We start from the raw sequence: 20,465 nt of genomic DNA, 5'->3' as shown, positions 1-20,465 counted from the left end.
CATTTATTAATTGAGACTAGCAAAACCTCATGCCTTTAAAAACATTTCAAGATAATGAGATAATTGTCAAATTCTTGGAACTCTACAATGGTATTAAAATGAGAGATCATATAAAATAATTTGAAATCAATCTTGATACCACTATCTATTTTCGGGAAGAGGAAGAGTTCCTTAGTCGTACTTTTTTATAAAAAAATCCCCTAGAGAATCCCTCTCTAATGTGCTATCAAACATAGAAAAGATGAAAACAAAGATTTGTTTAGTGATGAAAAATTCTTAGAGGCCTTATTACATGAGGAATCCAATCTTCCCCTAGCACTTCCACAATGGAAATATCACTTAGCAATCTTGATTGAAAATAAAAATGATATAAATTTGTTGGTATTTTGATGATGTTTAGTTGTGATTGTCATTCATGAACACACACTTATTTTATGTATGAGTTAATCTCCACTGGTAATATGTGTTGTATTGTTCACACTGGTATTATATGCCATTGAATGAATAGTCTTTGTTTGTAGAAGACTATCGATGTTTTGCAGAAAACGATTTCCGGTCAAAGCATGACTGAAGACCTCAAGCAGAACAAGGACCCCTAGTAGTAGTCAATATTTTTTATTAGAACACTATGTTCCAGTTTACCAGTCTTTGTTTATTGGTATATTGTGCTTAAGAAGTAAAATGGTAGAGTGTGATGAGTTATCATCCACCGACACTTTGGCGGTGCTTCTATGTCGTGTTACCAAATGTGTCTAGATGCTTTGAACCTACGAAATTGTAATCCAATCTCATTGGAATGACATGAAATCAGCTTCCTATTTAAGGACATCATGTGTAGGGTTTTTATAGGAATGAATGTATGTGTGTATGTATGTTGAAGAAGTGGAGTTGTTATAGAAGCATCGTGTGATAGAGATTGAACATGAAAATGATAGAAGACTGAAGTAATGTTCCAATGCATTAACAAAGAGTTGTCAAGGATCTAATCAAGCATTATATGCTATTGTCTAGATCATTCACTCATTGATTACTAATCTCTTCGACAAGTATGAAATCCTTAACCGGGTAGGCCCAGTCAAGCCTTTTGTAAATCCTCTAACAAGGTGGTTCATAGTTGTGAATCTGAAATCCTTTAACAAGGTAGTCTTTAACAAGACTTATCTCCTAACAAAGATCTGGATTCCTAGCAAGATGTATTCTGATGAAGAAAATTGTAAGGCCTTAACCGGTCTGACCTTAACCGATCTGACCTTAAACAATCTGACCTTAACCGGTCTAGTTACTATTTTGCAGATAGTTGACTTGTGAGTTTTACTCACCATGGTTTTTCCCATTTAAGTTTCCACGTCAAAATATCTTGTGTTATGGTGATTGTTCTTATGTGGGCGAATTCTCTATTTGCTATTTGGCTTGTTTGTGTTTTAATCGGTTTATTGTTTAAACTACTATATTGGTCTGCAATAAAATTGCTTAAGAGTTTTGTTAAAATTTTGGGCATAGTAATTGACCCCCACCCCCCCCGGCACCTCTTAGTATTCATAAAAATTTGGGTATAAAAAATAATCTATATATTTACATCTTAAAATCCTCCAAACGAACACAGAGTGTCATCAACTTTGTAAAGCACATTTCATATATTTTTATTGGTCCTATGCTAACATGTTTGGATTGGACCCTTGTATTTTGGTTCACCTCCATGCATGGTTTTCTTAATGCTAAGTTTCAATTAAGGAAAACTACATTAGATGCATCCTAAAATTGCCCTACTAGTCAAAGAAGAACTACAAAAACTTTTAAATGTTAACTTCATACTCCCAATTGGCTATCTTGAATGGATATCCATTATAATTCATGTCAAAAAAGATAAAAGGAATATGAATATGTATAGCCTTCAAATATGTTATTGCATCTTGCCCAAAAGATGATTTTCATCCTTCCAACATTGGCATAATTATTGATCTCGTAGCTAGTTATAAAATGCTACCACTTGTGGATAGTTTTTTGAGTTGTAATCATATTTGAATTGTTATTATAGACCAACACAAAATTTCTTTCATAATTCCCTTGAGGTATCTTTTCCTATCAAGTGACACCTTTAGATTGATAAATGTGGGAGCTACTTATCAGAGGGCAATGATAGTTACATTTCATGACATGCTCCATAGAAATTGTGGAAGTTTATTTAGACGATATTTCAAATGGGAAAATAGAAAATAAGAGAATACCACTCATGTCCTTGAATTTATATTTGAATCCTTATATATATATATATATGCCTTAATTCCAAGAAATGTATTTTTGGTATAACATCAAAAAACTCTTGATCTTTATTATATCTCAATGATATATAGATTTTTATATTTCTAAGTTTGCAACTATCATGGATATGCCACCCCTTTTAAATTTTAAAATAATATAATTGACTTCAAGGAAAGCTACTAGCCATATGAAGATTAATAGCACAACTTCTTACAAATGTCAACCATTTCCCCACCTTCTCAAGAAAAATGGTGGGTTTCAATGGAATGAATCCTACTGAGAATATTTTGATCATATGAAAGACTATATTGCATCACCAATGGTTCTTATGTCTCCTATTAAAATAATCACATACTTCTACATATCAACTATATTAGTCTCCTTGGGCGCACTCTTAGCAAAAAATGATAAACAAGATTGTGAGAAAACAATCTATTATCAATCAAACACATGAAAAATGAGCTTTCCTATATTTCTATGGAATGGTAATGTTTAGTAGTCTTTTTTGTACACAAAAATTGTGACATTACATGCTTAGTCACCAAGCAAATCTCATTTATTAATTGGATCCATTCAAATGCTTCTTATTCAAAAATTCTCTTACAATTAATATGGCTAAGAGGGTAATGTTGTTAGGTGAATTTGACAGTAAATTTTAAGATAAAAAAGAAATTAAAGCATAGGTTTCTATGGATCAATTATTTAAGGCACCTCTTATAGATAATCATCCATTCGTTATAGATAATCTTGATGAATCTATCTTTACTAGTGAAGAGCCCTCTATATAGAAGTTATGTATCGATTGTTCTTGTACTAGTCATGGAGCAAGCATTTGAATCTTGTTTATACTCAAGGAAATTCCATATTGAAAGCATTTAGATTTAGCTTTCCATGTGCAAACCATGTTGTTGAATATGAAGCTTTTCTTGTTGGTCTTAATATAACAATTCAATGGAATATCCAACACATCCTTGTTTATGGTTATTCTAAACTAATAGTAAAAAAGGTTAATGATGAATATCAAACAAAATATGGTGAATTGATCACCTACAAATACATGGCAAATAGTTTCAAGAATAATTTCTTGCAGATCCAGTTGGAAAAACAATCTAGTTGATGATACTATAGCCATAATTGAATGTGTCTTGTATATGCCATAGAATAGTCGACATTCTAAGTTCTTGTTGAGAAATTATTAATACCCACACAATGTCCCTAATTTTGAACTTATATGACAATTTATTGGTCCTTATTCACCCTAGTATCATGATATTTACGCTTACCACCATGGTCAAACTTCACCACCTAACCTTTCACATAAATAACACAAAACTTTCCTCCAATGTACACCATACTTCACTATCCTTGGTGATATTTTATATCAAAGAGGCTTTTATAGTTTGTTACTAAGGTACTTAAATATGGCATAGGCCAATTTCTTTGATAGATTGTTACTAAGACTACAACTTGTTTACACCATATGAAATAGTTTATGGGATAAAATATTTCCTTCCAATTGAGTTTGAACACAATACATTAAGGTAAAAACTTTAATTCATTATGGACTTATTAGCAGCCCAAAAAAAGAGAATGATGCAACTTAATGCTCTTGATTTTATCTTAAGAGAAACCTTCCATCGTATTGAGATAGTGAAAAAATATTAAATTAAGTGGAAAGACCTCTTTATCAAGACAAAAATGTTGCAAAAGGGTGAATGGACTCTCCTTTATGACTCACAATATAAGGATCATAAGATCAAGATGCAAACAAGGTGGTTAGGACCATATTAGGTTGATGAAGTATATCTAAATGGTGCGATTCATTTATCCACCATTGAACCAATCTATTTTTTTTGGCTGGTCAATGTTCACTAATTAAAGATGTACTAAAGGAATTAAACAGAGTTTTTTTAATCAAGCAGTTCAAATCACAAACCACAAACATCAAACATGCAGCATTTCAAAAAGATCTTAAATTTTTCACAGCTTTGATTTTTAATATTATTACTCTCATCTTAATAAAATAGTAGTAGAATGCCTAGTTGCTTACACAACCATTAGTCTTGTGTAGTCACAAGTCGAGTGTGCTGACGTTTTTTTCCAAAATTGCACCCATTAAAACCTAAAGCTTTGCGATTACTTATTCTTGATTTTAAATGTTAGTTTGGCCAATGAACAAAACTCAACCCAAAGGTTGACACCTTTTGCTCTTTAGGCTCTGCTAGACCTAAAGGTATCCCTTATCAAAAATGATATATTATTCAGCAACAACAAGCAGATATAAAATAATATGCAAGATTTTCTCAAACTGATAGTGTTCTTGACTATCTCACTTCTTAAATCAAAGAACATGAAGAATCCTAAGCTAACAAAGCAAAGAACATAACTGAAAATAAAGTGTTCAAATGATTCATCTTTGAATTCCAATGAATGCTTAGACCTTTGAACAAATAACTACTCAGATCAGTGCTTCATCTGGGCAACAAAGTCAAATACCAAACCATGCCGAGACTCATCATGACACTACAAATTCACATCCAAGGGGCGCCTTTGTATTATTACATTATAGAAACACTCCCACCAATAGACACTTTCTGCAATTCTTCCGAGAAATCCAAAGATGAACATACATTACTCTATATTCCATTTAGACCAGATTAATCCATTCCTTGAATGAAGACAGTAAATGGAAAATGCAACTCAGAAAGACTAAGAAGACCAATATCAATGTCCTTGACATATCAATTTGAAAGCAATGCACACATGGAGACAATAACAAAAAATCAATTTATTCGACCTGAAAGAGAACAATATCACGAGGAAATATGTTTACAAAGTGAGCATATTCTCACTGAAACCTATGTATTACCAAGATTTCCTGTGCATATATCACAGTATTAATGATATCTTCTCTTATTTCCCCTGTAGTAGGATTAAGGTCTTCACTGCAAAATTCACTGCTTTAAATTTCTGACTGTGAGACAGCAGTTTGGAAACCGCCGTTCGCGACGGGGAAAACACGAAACGAAGTTCTCCCGTCGCGTTTCTGGTAACATAGCAGTTCATAGGACATTCCGTTACAAAACTCTCTTTAAAAATTTCTTTCATCGGATGAGAAGTCCTTCAAAGATTTAAAAATCATAGTTTTGTCCACATCTTTCAATGATATCACCCCTTGACAAATTAGAGCCCCAAAAACACTTTATAGGACATTCGGTTACAAAACTATCTATGAAAATTAATTTCATCAGATGAGAAGTCCTTCAAGAATTTAATAATTGTAGGTTTGTTCGCATCTGCTAAGGATATCACCCTTCAACAAATTAGAGCATAAAGTCTTTCAAGTTCTGAGATTCCATAACCTTCGGTACATTTCACAAAATTATCTTCTATTGATTCAATCTGTTCTGTCAAGTGATTTCTTATTGGCACTTTGGAAGAGGATTTGCGTTCCGGTTGATTCATTATTTCTTCTTGATTATTTGCCTCACATTGCTGCACACCTTTAAATGCCTCATTTGTCACACTACCATGAAGGCATTTTGTTTTTAGAGTATTCTGCCCAGGAGTATCAATCTCCATGGGTTGTGATCTGTCCTCAGCAAATGGATCAGAGTCCCTAGCCACAACTTTACCTGTAGAAAAAACACATTCTGAGAATTAAAATACAATTGTGCTTCTAATTCTAAATATCAAAAATAAAAAAGGATTACAAGTGGCATGGTGCAAAGCATAATTCCACCTTGATCAGGATCACTATTCTGCTTTGAGCGCTTCAAGACCTCACAACTTTGAGATACATTCATATCAGGCTGACGTTGCGTAAGCATTCACTTGCTCTTGTAATATGAACTGGTTGAGCAACAGGATTCGAAGGAAAATTTGTAGTTGAATCCTCTGACAAACGAGTTGGCCCACCCTGAGCAGCAATTTTATCACAAAAGGCAACTAGTGCAGGATCCATTTGGGAAAGCATTCCAAGAATCTGATTATGCGTAAGACAAGGATTAGCAAAGTGAACAATAAATGCTTACTACTTGACATAAAACATTTGAACTTCGATTACTGTATGTCTCTATTATTAGCATATTTAACCATACCGCATCCCTTAGTGCATATGCTCTGCTGACAATTCGAGCTCCATTTTAGTCATCACCATTATATGCCTGTTATGCAAAACTAATGATAGTTATTATCAGGAATGAATGGAAAACAAATTTTTGTTCAACCCCATAAAGCTGATAGGATCATAGGCATGTCCAATCATGCTTACTTTTGCATTGGCTGGAATTAGTTCCACATCTTGCAGGAATGCTGAGCATGTCAAGTAACGCCAATTATCTACTCGCTGCAGTAAAGTAGTGATATCCATTGGATTTTGAACTATTGCATAATAGTCAGGAGCGTCTTCATCCATGACAGGGTAATGGAAGACACTGAACCGTTTTTCATATAGAAGTCTGCACATTGTATGTGGATACATATAAGCACTCAAAATTAATTTTCACTTGGTAAACACATCCTCAACAAATGAATCAAATAATGATTGATGCATCACTACAAAACCTGCTGCAGACATCCCGAAAACACATTTGGAGTCGTCGAATAGCATGCTCCTCTACTTCTACCTTGGCACATAGCTCAGTTTCACTTGGTCCTCTTGCTGCTTTTGGTACCTTTGGAAGTTCAGGATTAGAAACATTCTTTTTAGGAGTAATTACTACTTGTTGATCAGGGATAGTAAGAACAACATCAACCAGTTGCGAGATGAATCTACACCTATCATCTGAGCTTGGTTTTTCTACTTGGTAATTGCACATAAAGCAAAAGAATGTAATCCATTCAGGATTTTACCTTCTATTATACTAAACCAAAATAAAATTTGCAATGCATTCAAGGTGTACCAGATACCATCGAGTTCATGTACACTCAATTCAATGACAAATTCAATTTATACAGAGTCAGAAGCTAACGAGGTAGCTGGTACTCAATGCTATACAGAAAAGGATTCACATGCCTTAGCATAATCTTGAACAAACTAAGCAGAAAAAATACAAAAACTAAGACAATGATGTCCTTGATACATACATATAGCGACGACCAAATAAGGATGCAGCTTCTCCATCCAATTCATCAGAGGGTACAGAGGAGGTTGCAAGAAGTAATAAAGGAAGGTCTGATGGCAATTCTTCCAGTATAGATAGTAGAACAGCTCTTAGCTGATCATGGGCCTATGAAGCTCAGTGAAACAAACAAAATTAGATATATAGTCATTTTAGGAAGCTCTAGCAATAAAAACAAAGAGATTTCAAATATATCATAGGAAATCCCAAAGGCGTAGAGCTTTAAAAGTATAAGTGTACTAATGTAATGATATACACACCGTCTCCCACCAAAGTTGAAGTTGAGGTAGATACAAGATAGAAGGAGTAGTCCTCCTTGCTTCTCCCACAATGTGTACTAGTGCTTCCTTAGGGGTCCGTGCATTTGGGTCGGACAAAAGTGATGGAAGCCCAAGACAATGCACAGGGAACCTCTCTAATTCGTGTAAAACTGCAGGGCCAATGTGATCCTAGCAAGAAAAGTAGAAATATAGCATCATTCAGAAATGTAGCTAGATTAGAAGCTAGCCAATTCAAAAGTTTTAAAAAAAAGACTCATGTTATAGATGTGTAAACATCTATGAAAGCAATTTCTAACCATACCAAGCCAGCACCCTCCTTCCCACAAAGTAGAAGTCTTGGTCTATAAACAAATGGAATGGAAGAACCATAGGAAATCCAAGTAACTTGGCAAGATGGCGAGAACTGTCATTCAGCGAATCTTTTTTATCACCGTTGGCCACTACATAGAAGATGTCAGAAATATAATCACTGATTATTTTTAGATGTCCTTGTAAGAATGGAGCTATTACTGGGGACAATGGCCTTGACTGTACTGTTGCACCTCTATGGGCAGTAGGAGTAATAGTAGACATAGCTTCCAAGAAATCATGGTTCTCTACTTTCACAGAATCCAAATCTATGACAAACTTATCATCACTAGTTTATATTTGAGGATATTTCTCATGAAAAGCATTAATTGTAGCTTCTGTGCACAAAGATTTTAAATCAACACCACAATACCCCATACAAGCTGCTGCTAATTCCATTCTTAATTCCTCTGATAAAGGATTCTTCCACTTTCTTGTGTGGATCTTTAATATCTCAGCTCGTGCTTTACAATTGGGTAAGGAAAATACAAATTCACGATCAAACCAACCAGGCCGGCGAAGAGCTCCATCAATAGCATCAATCATGTTTATTGCTCCAATAAGCACTACCTGACCTCTAGAGTCTAGACCATCCATTAGAGCAAGAAGCGTAGATACAATAGAATTGTGAATTTGTTCTTGTTTACTAGACCTCACTAGGGCAAGACCATCTATTTCATCAAAAAATATTATGGATGGTTGGTTCCTTTGTGCTTCTTCAAATAGTAATTTCAGCTACCACTTAGCTTCCCCAACCCACTTGCTGAGCACATCAGCTCCCTTTCACATGTAAAAGTTTACTTTTTGTCCCACCTTGGAAGCTGCACATGCTAAAGCCCTTGCAATCAACCTTTTTCTAGTTCCCGGAGGACCACACAATAAGACTCCCCCTAGAGGACAGATGTGATAATTTGCAAAGAAATCAGGATAGAGAAGAGGGAAAAAAACCATTTCTTTCAATGCATCAATGTGGTCAGAAAGCCCTCCAATATCATCAAAACTCACTATTTCATCAACCTGCAAGGGTTGAATGTCAGCTCCACCTTTTGAACTAGGCTCAGTAGGTTGTGACCTACACCTCCATAACCAAACGTATCACCTTGGTGTCCCCATCGAGATGCTGCAACTTTCAAACCCCATGCAGTTGCATTATGCATGTCAAGTCTGCCACAAACCCATTGCTGACCAAAGTTTGTATTTCCCACATGCATCCATGATGATGAACCAATAGGACCCTGATCCATCTCATCCACAAGAAGAGAATCATCTGAATCATCAACTCTTTGTGCACAACGATGTCTTTCCGCCCTTGAGCCACCTCGTCTTGCATCACATGCATTTTTTATTCCCATTCCTTTATGCAGTACTTTATGTGGTGGAAACTGCAGTCATTGCTTTTCTTCTTTTTCAAGAGAAAACCTCCTCGCCTCAGTGCGATTTCAGAGAGCATACCATCTCCTTCCTTCTTGTTCTTTACCCTCCTCACCCTCTTCCTCAACTTCATCTTCCTCTCCTTCAGCCCCAGCCTCCCCTTTATTTCTATCATCTTCCTCCTCTGTGCATTCCTGGTCTTCAGAATCTTGAGAAGAATGTCGGATGGTTGACTTTTGAGGCCGAAGTCCTTCTCGCTGTGGCAAAGATATAGTATCTCTTGTCCTCTTCTCTTGCATTGGACTAGACTGCTCATCCTGGCTAGGGTTATTCTCAATTTTAATAGTAGCTAGCCGATATGTTTGTCTTTGCAGACATTGATACCCAAACTTATAATATTATGCAACAAAGTATTGGGCAAGAGAAGTTATATCTTCACAAAAACCAGAAATAATGGAGATTGGAGAAAATCCTACCATCAGATCTGCATCCTCTGTGTCTATGTTATCTATTTCATAATCCTCTAAATTGACAGAATTTGTCTTGTTTCTTGTAGAATGAGGTGGAGTGGACGTATGTGACTGCCAGTATAAGCAACTTCAGCATACAAATTTAATCATGAAAGATGCCTACATATTTGACAACGTAACGAGTACAATTTTCTTGGAAAGAGTAGCTAAGAACTCTATCGGTTACCTGCACGTTCATGCTCTCTGTCTGATTCGAAGGACCAATAGTTTTATGCACCTGAGAAAAGAAATCAAAATAATTTAGAGGATTTTACAAGATAAATGAGAAATCCACAATGATCTATATAAAAAAGCATAGAATGATGGATGTATTGTAATAAACAAAAGTCTCAAGTATCCATGACTCAAAAAGCACAGATCAATGAGAAGCGAAGAAAATTTTCAAAGTAAAAATGATTTATTATTTAAATCAGCATAAATATTCATCTCTGCCAAGTAAAATGCTGAAGAACACTAGCATACTGAAACAAAGAAGAAAATAGACTCAGTTTAAAACTTACATAAACAAATTATAGAGCTTTAGTATGGTAGTTGTAGCCTAACACCTCAATTGTGAGATTATCATGCTAACTATGCCTTATAGAATGGGGCCCTTAGAAATTTGTTCACTGAATATTGTTGTTTTGTATGGTAGTTTTAGCCTAACACCATTGCTCGAGAGATGATAAAATGCTATAACATTTGTAAAGGGGTTTGATATCGTGGTAGATGATTATGTTCAGTCAGGCTTGGTACAAATTTTGAACATAACAATTTGTGATAAGCAGTTTGTGAAATGATAAATACTATTGTTGAGTATCACTTCTGATTGCAGGAGTTATTGTAAGGAAACCACAAATGATGATTTTACTCTATCATTACATACTATTCATGATAGGAATACATATATGAGATATGTCTAAATTTATTGATTTATAATTTTCTGGATGAATATGTCTGAATCCCCAATTAGAGGGATAAATTTCCAAAAATGTAGAGGTTGTATTAATTAGTGAATGTGCAAGATGTTTGATCTAGATGACAACATGAGAAGGTAATAATAATAACTTGGCCTAATCTTAACATCCATAAAGAGTATGTATTAATATTGGAAAATGTTTAGTCAATGAGAAATTTCAGTGGGCAGCGTGAATGTCACTGACATCATCGTTACCAAATAGAGGTGGGTAATGAATAAGATCTCAATTAATTAAGTCTGGTATCACTCCTTCATGTCGTACAGTCTGTAACCATATAGATTGTTATGATTGGATATTGACGTATTGGTAAACCTAGGTGGTAGATTGGTATTAAATATATCACGAATAAATTGAACATGGCTAATATTATCTTTGTCTGACTGCATTCTCAACATGTTTCCTTTCTCCTCTTATGATGATTTATGGGCAAAATCTCTTTACTCATCAAGTTCTTATATTATCACCTCATGGTTTGAGCAATTGTACTCTTACACATTCTTCCATCCTATAGATTTTCATAGTATCGTCATGTTTCAGTAATCCCTATGTTGTCCTTCCCATGTTATTAGGAGTATGAAACCCATGTTTGCAAAAAGAAGGGCCCAGGTGATTTAAAACAATCACCCCATTTATAAGTACTCATAAAGCATACTCATGGAATAACTAAGCATATTCAATCACCTTGAAACATGTAAGGTAACGGGCATTCATTCAAAACAAAAAGAATTCATGCTGAAAGTACATGAAACAATTGCATAAGATACAAAGCACATCAATGGATGAACACATGGGATGCAATACACATAGAGGCGGAAGCATAGATGAGAAAGGTATACAGAAACACTTTATGAATGAATCGAATACATCAAGTATGAAGCATACGGATGAATACATAAGGCATGAGTCATACACACGAATACATGTAAGGTGTAAAGTACAAAGTATACAAATGAATTACGTAAGGCAAGAATCGTCCATGCAAAACATAGAATATACACATAAGGCATGAATACATGTAAAGCATGAAGTGTATGCATGAATTATACACATGAATTCACTTAAGGCATGAAGAAAGTATACATAAGTACCATAAGACATGAAGTGCACACAGGCATGAAATAATGGATACATGTAAGCCAAGAAGCAACATACATGACTATATGCAAGGCATGAAGTAATGCACGCAAGGCATGAATGAGCTATGTAAAGCATGAACCATACATATGAATACATGCAAGACATGAATCACATGTAAACCATGAAGTAATACATAAATACACAAAAGGTACAAGCATATATGAGAAAGGTACTTGTGGAGTGGACATGCTAAAGACACATCGATCATGAAGCATACAAGAGAGAGGTATTCATGGAATAGACATCTGAAAACATCTCATTCATGAAGTAACACAAATACACATAAGATATAAAACACATATGCTAGACACATGATAGACATGGTGCAAGCACAAGGTATACATGAGGAACATGTACATATAAAACACCCATGGAGTAGGCATGCTCAAAACACATAAGAAAGACGTAAGACACGAAGCAGTTAAAGGCACACTCATAAGAATGCAATGTTGGCCTAACCAATTCAATTTTTTATTTATTTGAGAAGAGACTGGAAGAATTAGTCCTAACTGAGTAGTTATTTTGTCCAACAGGCTGGCAGAATCATGCTCTGATACCACTTTAATATCCCCTAATTAGTTACACTTTAAGTTAATCTAAATTTGGCCAAATCTATAAATAGGTAATTGTGTTTTATAGGTGTACCTTTGTATACTGTTTTCCTGCAACAAAATTAGAGAACATATATGAAATAAAACTTAAACTGAAAAATGAACTATAATAAATGATATCAAATTTTCTATACTAATGGCTGTTAGAATTATAATTGTGGGATATAATCTAAGTTACCGGTTCGGGTTCAGGCACTGGTTCGGGTTCGAAGAAATTGGTACGTCGGTACGGCAAAATTTTGAAAAGGGGTTTGGGTTCGTTAGTACAAAAACATGTAATATATATTATATATATATATATATATATGCAGTGCCCCTTGTAGGGTCCCGGGGCAGCGCCCAGGGTGCGCTCCCTGTCGTTGTAGAGGGCAGGGTCGAGCGGTTGTTCCCCCACTACCAACACCAAATTACAACCTTCAAACCCACATGGAACTCCATGGCATGCATCAATTTTCTGCTTTTTTAAGATGTCAAGAACAAGGCCAAAGAAGTCAAAATTCTAATCAAGGTGCATTCTCCCTAATGAGAATTGTGATTTCTGACTTGTTCTTTTGTAAAGACTTGTGCTTCTCTCTCGGTTGTAAGATGTATAGGTGTGTGGCTTGAGACATAGGGTCATTTTAATTTTTTATGTGGTGGATTTCAAAAAAAAAAATTTGGCAAAAAAAAAAATCCATTTTTGGATTATCAGACCCCTGGGTTCGTCTTGGGTCCTCTTAGGTTCGACCCTGGGTCGTCTTGGGTTCGCCCTAGTTCGAACCAAGCCTATGAACCACAAACCTTGTCCGAACCACAGGCAAACCAAACCCAAACCCCGAACCAGGACCGTACTGGACCAGTACCAAGGGTCTAGGGGGCCGACCCCGGTAACTCAGGATATAATCATATTATTATATTTCCTAAATGAGATCAGATTATTATATAAAGTTAGTTTGTAAGTCAGTTACTAATCAATTCCTTTAGTCCATTAGTTGGATAGGGTGTCCTAGAAACCATCCCTCCTAGGCCCAAGGGCAGAATACCATATCCCCCTTGGCTCCATATGGCAGGGTTAGGCATCCATCATGGAGTGGTGTACCCAGCGAGGTGTTCTATCGCTGTTCCCCCTCATCACAACCGCCTTCTCTCTTAAGCCCAAGAGAAGATGCTTCACCCCTCTTGGCTCCATGTGGTAGGTGTTAGGCATCCATATGGAGTGGCATACTTAAGAGAGTCCCTCATTTACAATGAACCTTTTGTTATATTCCAATGAAGTCATATTTGTCATTTAGTTGAACTAATTATGATAATTAATTTGTACTTGACATAGTTAATATACTTCATCATATTATATTTCCTTAGTGTCTTATATCAGATTGTTAACAGTTATTTCTGTTAGTATTACTTTAAATCAGAATTATTCATTAATTGTTATTGTTGTATTTTATGTTATTAGCATGGTATAGTATTATAGCAACTTATACAAACTTAATTTGATTGTCTTATTCCTTCTGAATTAATTAACAGATATATATGTGTGTGTCTTATTTCTAATAGTGTTCTCATGTATAAACATTTTAATGCTATTTTAATAATTATACATTATTTTCTTCTAAACTTTATATCATATTAATTCCATTAATTTAATTAAGACCATATAAAATTTTATATATATAATATCAGCTATTATATTCCATTATAGGCCCTCTTCTCTTTTATTATCCTTGCTGGCAGTTTCTGTACATTTCTCTATCCTTGCTGGCAGATCTGACTTTCTTGTTCCCCTCCTGTATTCTTCCTATTCCCATTTGCATAGGGGGGTATTTATCCTACCTCCCCATGTGGTGAAGAGCCACGATGGTCTCCTAATAGGCAGCACCCCCCTTTTTGAAGAGTTGATGTCCCTCTATTTCTGACGGCTCTTTTCAAGAAGAGCATCACTTCATATAAAACCCAATTTGGAACTATTTAAACCACCCTTTAAAGAATGGTTATCGGGCCTTGGTAAATAGAGGGGTTAATTCGTTAACAGAAATAATATAAGTTTTAATACAAAGCACCATTATAATATAATGTGTATTGTTAATATAATAAAATAATTCAATAAAAAATGTAAATTGATAATATAATATTTTTTATTGTTAATATAATAACATCATTCAATATAAAATGTAAATTGATAATATATAATATTATTTTAATGTTAATGTGATATAATATAATTTTGATATGTTTTTAACATATAATTTGATATTGCAAAAACTATATTAATTATTTCTACTATAAATGTGGGGACATGACAGTCTTCCCTTCCCCAAATTGCTTGTCCTCAAGCAATTTCAAATTAGGGTGATCACAATGGTAGTGCTCAAGATGACTCTACTCTGATATTACTACATATTGTAGGTTTGAATTAAGGCATATATGCTTTTACCCTGAGTGTGAGTTATAACCAATAGTGGGAAATTTGCATGATTTAACTTAAGACAAGCCCACTCTCTTCTAGGGGAAAGGATCAAGGCCATCCAATTGTGTTTGCAAAAACTGGTTAGGTTGGCAATATGATGATTTGAAAAATGACCTTAATTGTGAGATTATCATGCTGCCTATGCCTTATAGAATGGGGCCCTTAGAAATTTGTTCACTGAATATTGTTGTTTTGTATGGTAGTTGTAGCCTAACACCATTTCTCGAGAGATGATAAAATGCTATAACATTTGGAAAGGGGTTTGATACCATGGAAGATGATTATGTTCAGTCACGCTTGGTACAAATTTTGAACATAACAATTTGTGATAAGCAGTTTGCGAAATGATAAATACTATTTTTGAGTATCACTTCTGATTGCAGGAGTTATTGTAAGGAAACCACAAATGATGATTTTACTCTATCATTACATACTGTTCATGAGAGGAATACACATATGAGATATCTCTAAATTAATTGATTTATAATTTTTTGGATGAATATGTCTGAATCCCCAATTAGAGGGATAAATTTCCCAAAATGTAGAGGTTGTATTAATTAGTGAATGTGCAAGATGTTTGATCTAGATGACAATAGGAAAAGTTAATAATAATAACTTGGCTTAATCTTAACATCCATTAAGAGTATGTATTAATATTAGAAAATGTTTAGTCAATGATAAATTTCAGTGGGCAGCGTGAATGTCACTAACATCATAGTTACCAAATAGAGGTGGGTAATGAATAAGATCTCAATTAATTAAGTCTGGTATTACTCCTTCGTGTCATACTGTCTGTAACCATATAGATTGTTATGATTGGATATTGATGTATTGGTAAACTTAGGTGGTAGATTTGTATTAAATATAACACGAATAAATTGAACATGGCTAATATTATCTTTGTCTGACTGCATTCTCAACATGTTTCCTTTCTCCTCTTATGATGATTTATGGGCAAAATCTCTATACTCATCAAGTTCTTATATTATCACCTCATGGTTTGAGCAATTGTACTCTTACACATTCTTCCTTCCTATATTACTCTTACACATTCTTCCATCCTATAGATTTTCATAGTATCGTCATGTTTTAGTAATCCCTATGTTGTCCTTTCCATGTTATTAGGAGTATGAAACCCATGTTTGCAAAAAGAAGGGCCCAGGTGATTTAAAACAATCACCCTTTTTATAAGTACTCATAAAGCATACTCATGGAATAACTAAGCATATTCAATCACGTTGAAACATGTAAGATAAGGGGCATCCATTCAAAACAAAAAGAATTCATGCTGAAAGTACATGAAACAATTGCATAAGATACAAAGCACATCCATGGATGAACACATGGGTGGCAATACACATAGAGGCAGAAGCATACATGAGAAAGGTGTACAGAAACACTTTATGAATGAATCCAATACATCAAGTATGAAGCATACAGATGAATACATAAGGCATGAGTCATACACACGAATACACGTAAGGTGTAAAGTACAAATTATACAAATTAATTACATAAGGCAAGAAGTATCCATGCAAAACATAGAATATACACATAAGGGCATGAATACATGTAAAGCATGAAGTGTACACATGAAGTATACACATAAATTCACTTAAGGCATGAAGCAAGTATACATAAGTACCATAAGACATGAAGTGCACACAGGCATGAAATATAATCCAAGAAATTATAATAATGTCCACCATTAACGAAGAATTTGGTTTACACTTATATGATTTATTTCTTCATTTGGCTACAAACACTACATTGTTATGGACATGTCTTTATAATAAATGTTCATTAACTATGATATCAACTGAAGCTGTTACGACTTAAGAATATAACAACAAATGCCCCTGGAGCAGGGGATTATTCTACCCTATGTAAAGCTGAAAAAATGTTATATATCTTCCAAACTTCAAGTTCATGGACAATCAGATAACTTCATAGACATCTAAAAAGAAAATTAGGAGGACAACTCCTATACTAGATCACCACCAAACAAGATATCAGTTTTTTAAGATAATCACCAAACAAGATACCATTTTGATGTATGAGAGTACACTCATGCAAGCATTCCACTAGATGATTTGTTTTTGCGATTTACCTTATATTGCTTTGAACTATAAAACCCTACCCACTCCAAATTTATAAATAAGACCTCAGTTATATTACATAACAAAACCTAAGCCATTGCAAAAATTAAAACCATCAACAGAACTGTAGCATATAAGTTGGAGCAATCACCAAAAGGAAAGTGTTCAATTCTTGTGGGTTTAGGTCATTGGTGATAAACCCAAGTGAATTGAAAATTGGATAGAGCCAGAATTATACATCCTCTTGAAAGAGGGGAAAAAAAAAATAGAAGGGGCTTTCGCATACACTAAAACATCATCTAAATCTAAGTTGCAAATACATAAGATTGGATACAACAAGAATTATACATCCTTGTGAAAGAGGGGGAAAATAAAATAGAAGGGGTTTACGCATACACTAGAACATCATCTAAATCTGAGTTGCAAATACATAAGAATGATAAATCATGAACCCATACAAATACAAAAAGGCTTATGACACAAGGAAACATCCTCGGGCAAAAGAAAGTTTTTTCATTCTAAATTGCGTGCATTTTCGCATACAATAAAAATACAAGGAGAAATATGGTGGCAAACTGGGGCAAACTAAAACATTGCACACAAGGAGTGAAACACCATCTCAGGAACACAACCAATTATTTCTCTGCACGTCACTTGTTGGATTTTCCAGCCGCAATAAAAACAAAGACGCATTGTAAGAGATTGACTTACACTTAAATAAGCCACATTGCGTAGATTAGGTATGGGCTGCAACATTTTGGCGAGGCGGGATGCCAATACAAGGCACCTTTTCTTGAGCTTCGGACTATGCTCATTCTTATGCTTGTCATGATACATCTACAGGCTATGGTGGAGATTCTGCCTCCTGCGCAGGGCTCTCTTTTGCAAATTCTTCTTCTCCTTCTGTTTTTGTTTCTTTGACTCTCCACTGCATTTTGTGGGCGAAGGGGAGGTTGACGCTTTTCCATCCATAGCTCATACAAAACAAAGCAGCTGCAGACAATGATCTACAGATAGTGACTCTTTCTTCTTCTTTGTTTTTTTGTTGTTAAGACAACGACTCTTTCTTCTTCTTTGTTTTTTTGTTGTTAAGACATAATTCCCTGGATTTGTCCCTCCAATACATTTCTTCTCTCAGGAGTATTTCTCCCAGTTCCGCTTTAAGGGAATTCTCTTCATGGAATGCTTCATTCGTCATCCCCTTCTCTATCACCAGATTATTAATCCTATTTAGTTCCTCTTCCACTCTGATTTTTTCAGGAAAGATATTTTGAAGGAAGCCTTTAATATCTTTACATTCTTTCCACCATTTTTCCATGTTTTCTTCAAAGTTTGAATCTCTCCACCACATGCGTAAGAACTTGAAGTTGCCTTTCACCTTCATCAATGGTAAATTGTGCAAGTTAACTGAACTGGGTATTGGTCTGAAAGTGTTATGGGCTGGATTTTTTATTCCAGATCAAAACTACCTCTTATCCAAAATGAACCAACAAATATTCTGTCCAATCTCTAAGAAATTCTTCAAAAGTTTGCCCTCCTATTGGTCCAAGTGAAATTTCCAGTTTTAGGAACAACATCAAAAAGGTTATTATTTTCTACAAAATCTCTGAAATCTTCCATCACTCGGGTATTCATTCTTAAACCTCCACATTTTTCATCATTGTTGAGGATTGCATTAAAATCTCCTGCTACAATTGTTTTCTCCGAATCGAACATTCTGATCTGATCTGTAATTTCTTTCCAAACCCTTTTCTTTTCCTCTGTCTTTGTCGGTCCATAAACATTGATTAGGGAGAATTCCAAATCTTCCTGCAATGTTCTTGCTTTACAGTGCATCCAATTATCTTGCTTAGTAATCAATTCTACTGCCACTTTATCTAGATTCCATAGAGTCGCCAGTCCAGCCATGGAGCCTTTTGCCTCTTGAAAGACACTATCCCACATCCTACTTAAAGATTTGAAAAAGAAAGCTTTTTCTTCATTGAGCTTGGTCTCTTCCAACATGATGATGTCTCCTGAAATTGTTTGAAAAGCCCTCTTGACCAAGCATTTTTTGTCAGGGGCTGATAGACCCCTGACATTCCATGTTGTTATTTTCATTGATTTCCAAGGGAGACTCCTCCTCCGTTGGTTTTCTTTATGTAATCCAGCACACCAATAATACCCTTCTCTTTGGCTCTATCCTCTCTCTTTTGTTTATTGCTTCTTCTGCCCCTTATAGTGTATTAGCGATTTTTATCTACCATTTGAAAATTATTTAATTTTATTGGCTAATATTTTGTTATTTATGGAAAACTAAATATTTTATTGGCAATTTCATAAATTCATTGCCATTTTCGTTATCTATTAATAGCCATTTTTCGTTATCTAATTAATGCAACATCACGTTGAGTTCGAACTCTACACGCTATACATATACAAGTTTAGATTATTTTATTTACTTGAGAATAATCGCATTTAGAATACTATATATTTTTTATAATATTATTGTATACATTATATAAATTGGTATAGGTATTTTCAATAGTCTTGAGAAAATCTAAAATGATATCAGTTTTAAAGCTATTTCATTTATTAAAATTTATTTTATTTTATTTCAAACTATTATATTTACTATTATTTTATAAAATATAAAAAAAAAAAATTTATTAAAAGAAATTAATTTTCCTTAAGATCTGTTAATAATTTTTTTTATATTTAATAAATTTTAATTATTAAATAATAGATTCATTTTTTAAAATTTTATTTTAATTTATTTTCAATATTTTTAATTAATTATTTAATTTAAAAAATTATATTTATACAATTATCTAATAATATTAGTGTAGACCCTATCTCGATTATTAATTAAATATCAATTATTTAATTAATTGCAAAAATTTCCTTAGTTAAATAATCGTTATGATTTAATTAATTCAATTTCCTATGATTAAATAATTTTATTTCAATTAATTAATTAATTAATTCTTCCAATCCCCAAATTATAATTCCAATTAATTCCATCTAATTTCATGTCATTTTCCACTAATTCGAATTTCACTTCATTTCAATTAATTTCATTTCTTCCAAATTTATTTTTCACCAAATCTAAATTTCAGTTAATTTCATGTTCATTTTAGCATTCGAAAGTCCAAATTTAAATCCAAATTGAAAATAAAAATCAAATTCAATTTTAAATCCCTACAAAACATGATAAAATCTGAACTGATTGATCAAATCTGTTATCTAATTAGTTAATGTAGCTAACTCATCAATCACCCTTTTTAACTCTCAATCACCTTTTCTGAATGATCAATTAATC

At 34.1% G+C, this 20,465-nt stretch overlaps 1 protein-coding gene and 1 pseudogene across 1 annotated transcript; both read right to left on the bottom strand.

Annotated features, from left to right (window-relative positions):
- Window positions 1-5,484: 5,484 nt before the first annotated feature.
- On the bottom strand, window positions 5,485-18,001 carry LOC131054536 (ATPase family AAA domain-containing protein At1g05910-like; annotated as a pseudogene).
- A 684-nt stretch (window positions 18,002-18,685) lies between these two features.
- Window positions 18,686-19,264, bottom strand: LOC131862713 (uncharacterized). Its single transcript, XM_059215082.1, has one exon. It carries the CDS (start codon window positions 19,262-19,264, stop codon window positions 18,686-18,688), a length of 579 nt encoding a protein of 192 aa, XP_059071065.1.
- Between the last annotated feature and the right edge of the window lie 1,201 nt (window positions 19,265-20,465).

Source organism: Cryptomeria japonica, chromosome 2 (assembly GCF_030272615.1).
Source record: "Cryptomeria japonica chromosome 2, Sugi_1.0, whole genome shotgun sequence".
NCBI classification, from domain to species: Eukaryota; Viridiplantae; Streptophyta; class Pinopsida; order Cupressales; family Cupressaceae; genus Cryptomeria; species Cryptomeria japonica.
The sequence above is the reverse complement of the archived record's forward strand: the minus strand, read 5'-3'. Positions and strand labels throughout refer to the sequence as shown.

Coding starts and splice junctions, on each gene's coding strand:
- LOC131862713 (XM_059215082.1), bottom strand. CDS start 19,264: ATGAAAATAACAACATGGAATGTCAGGGGTCTATCAGCCCCTGACAAA.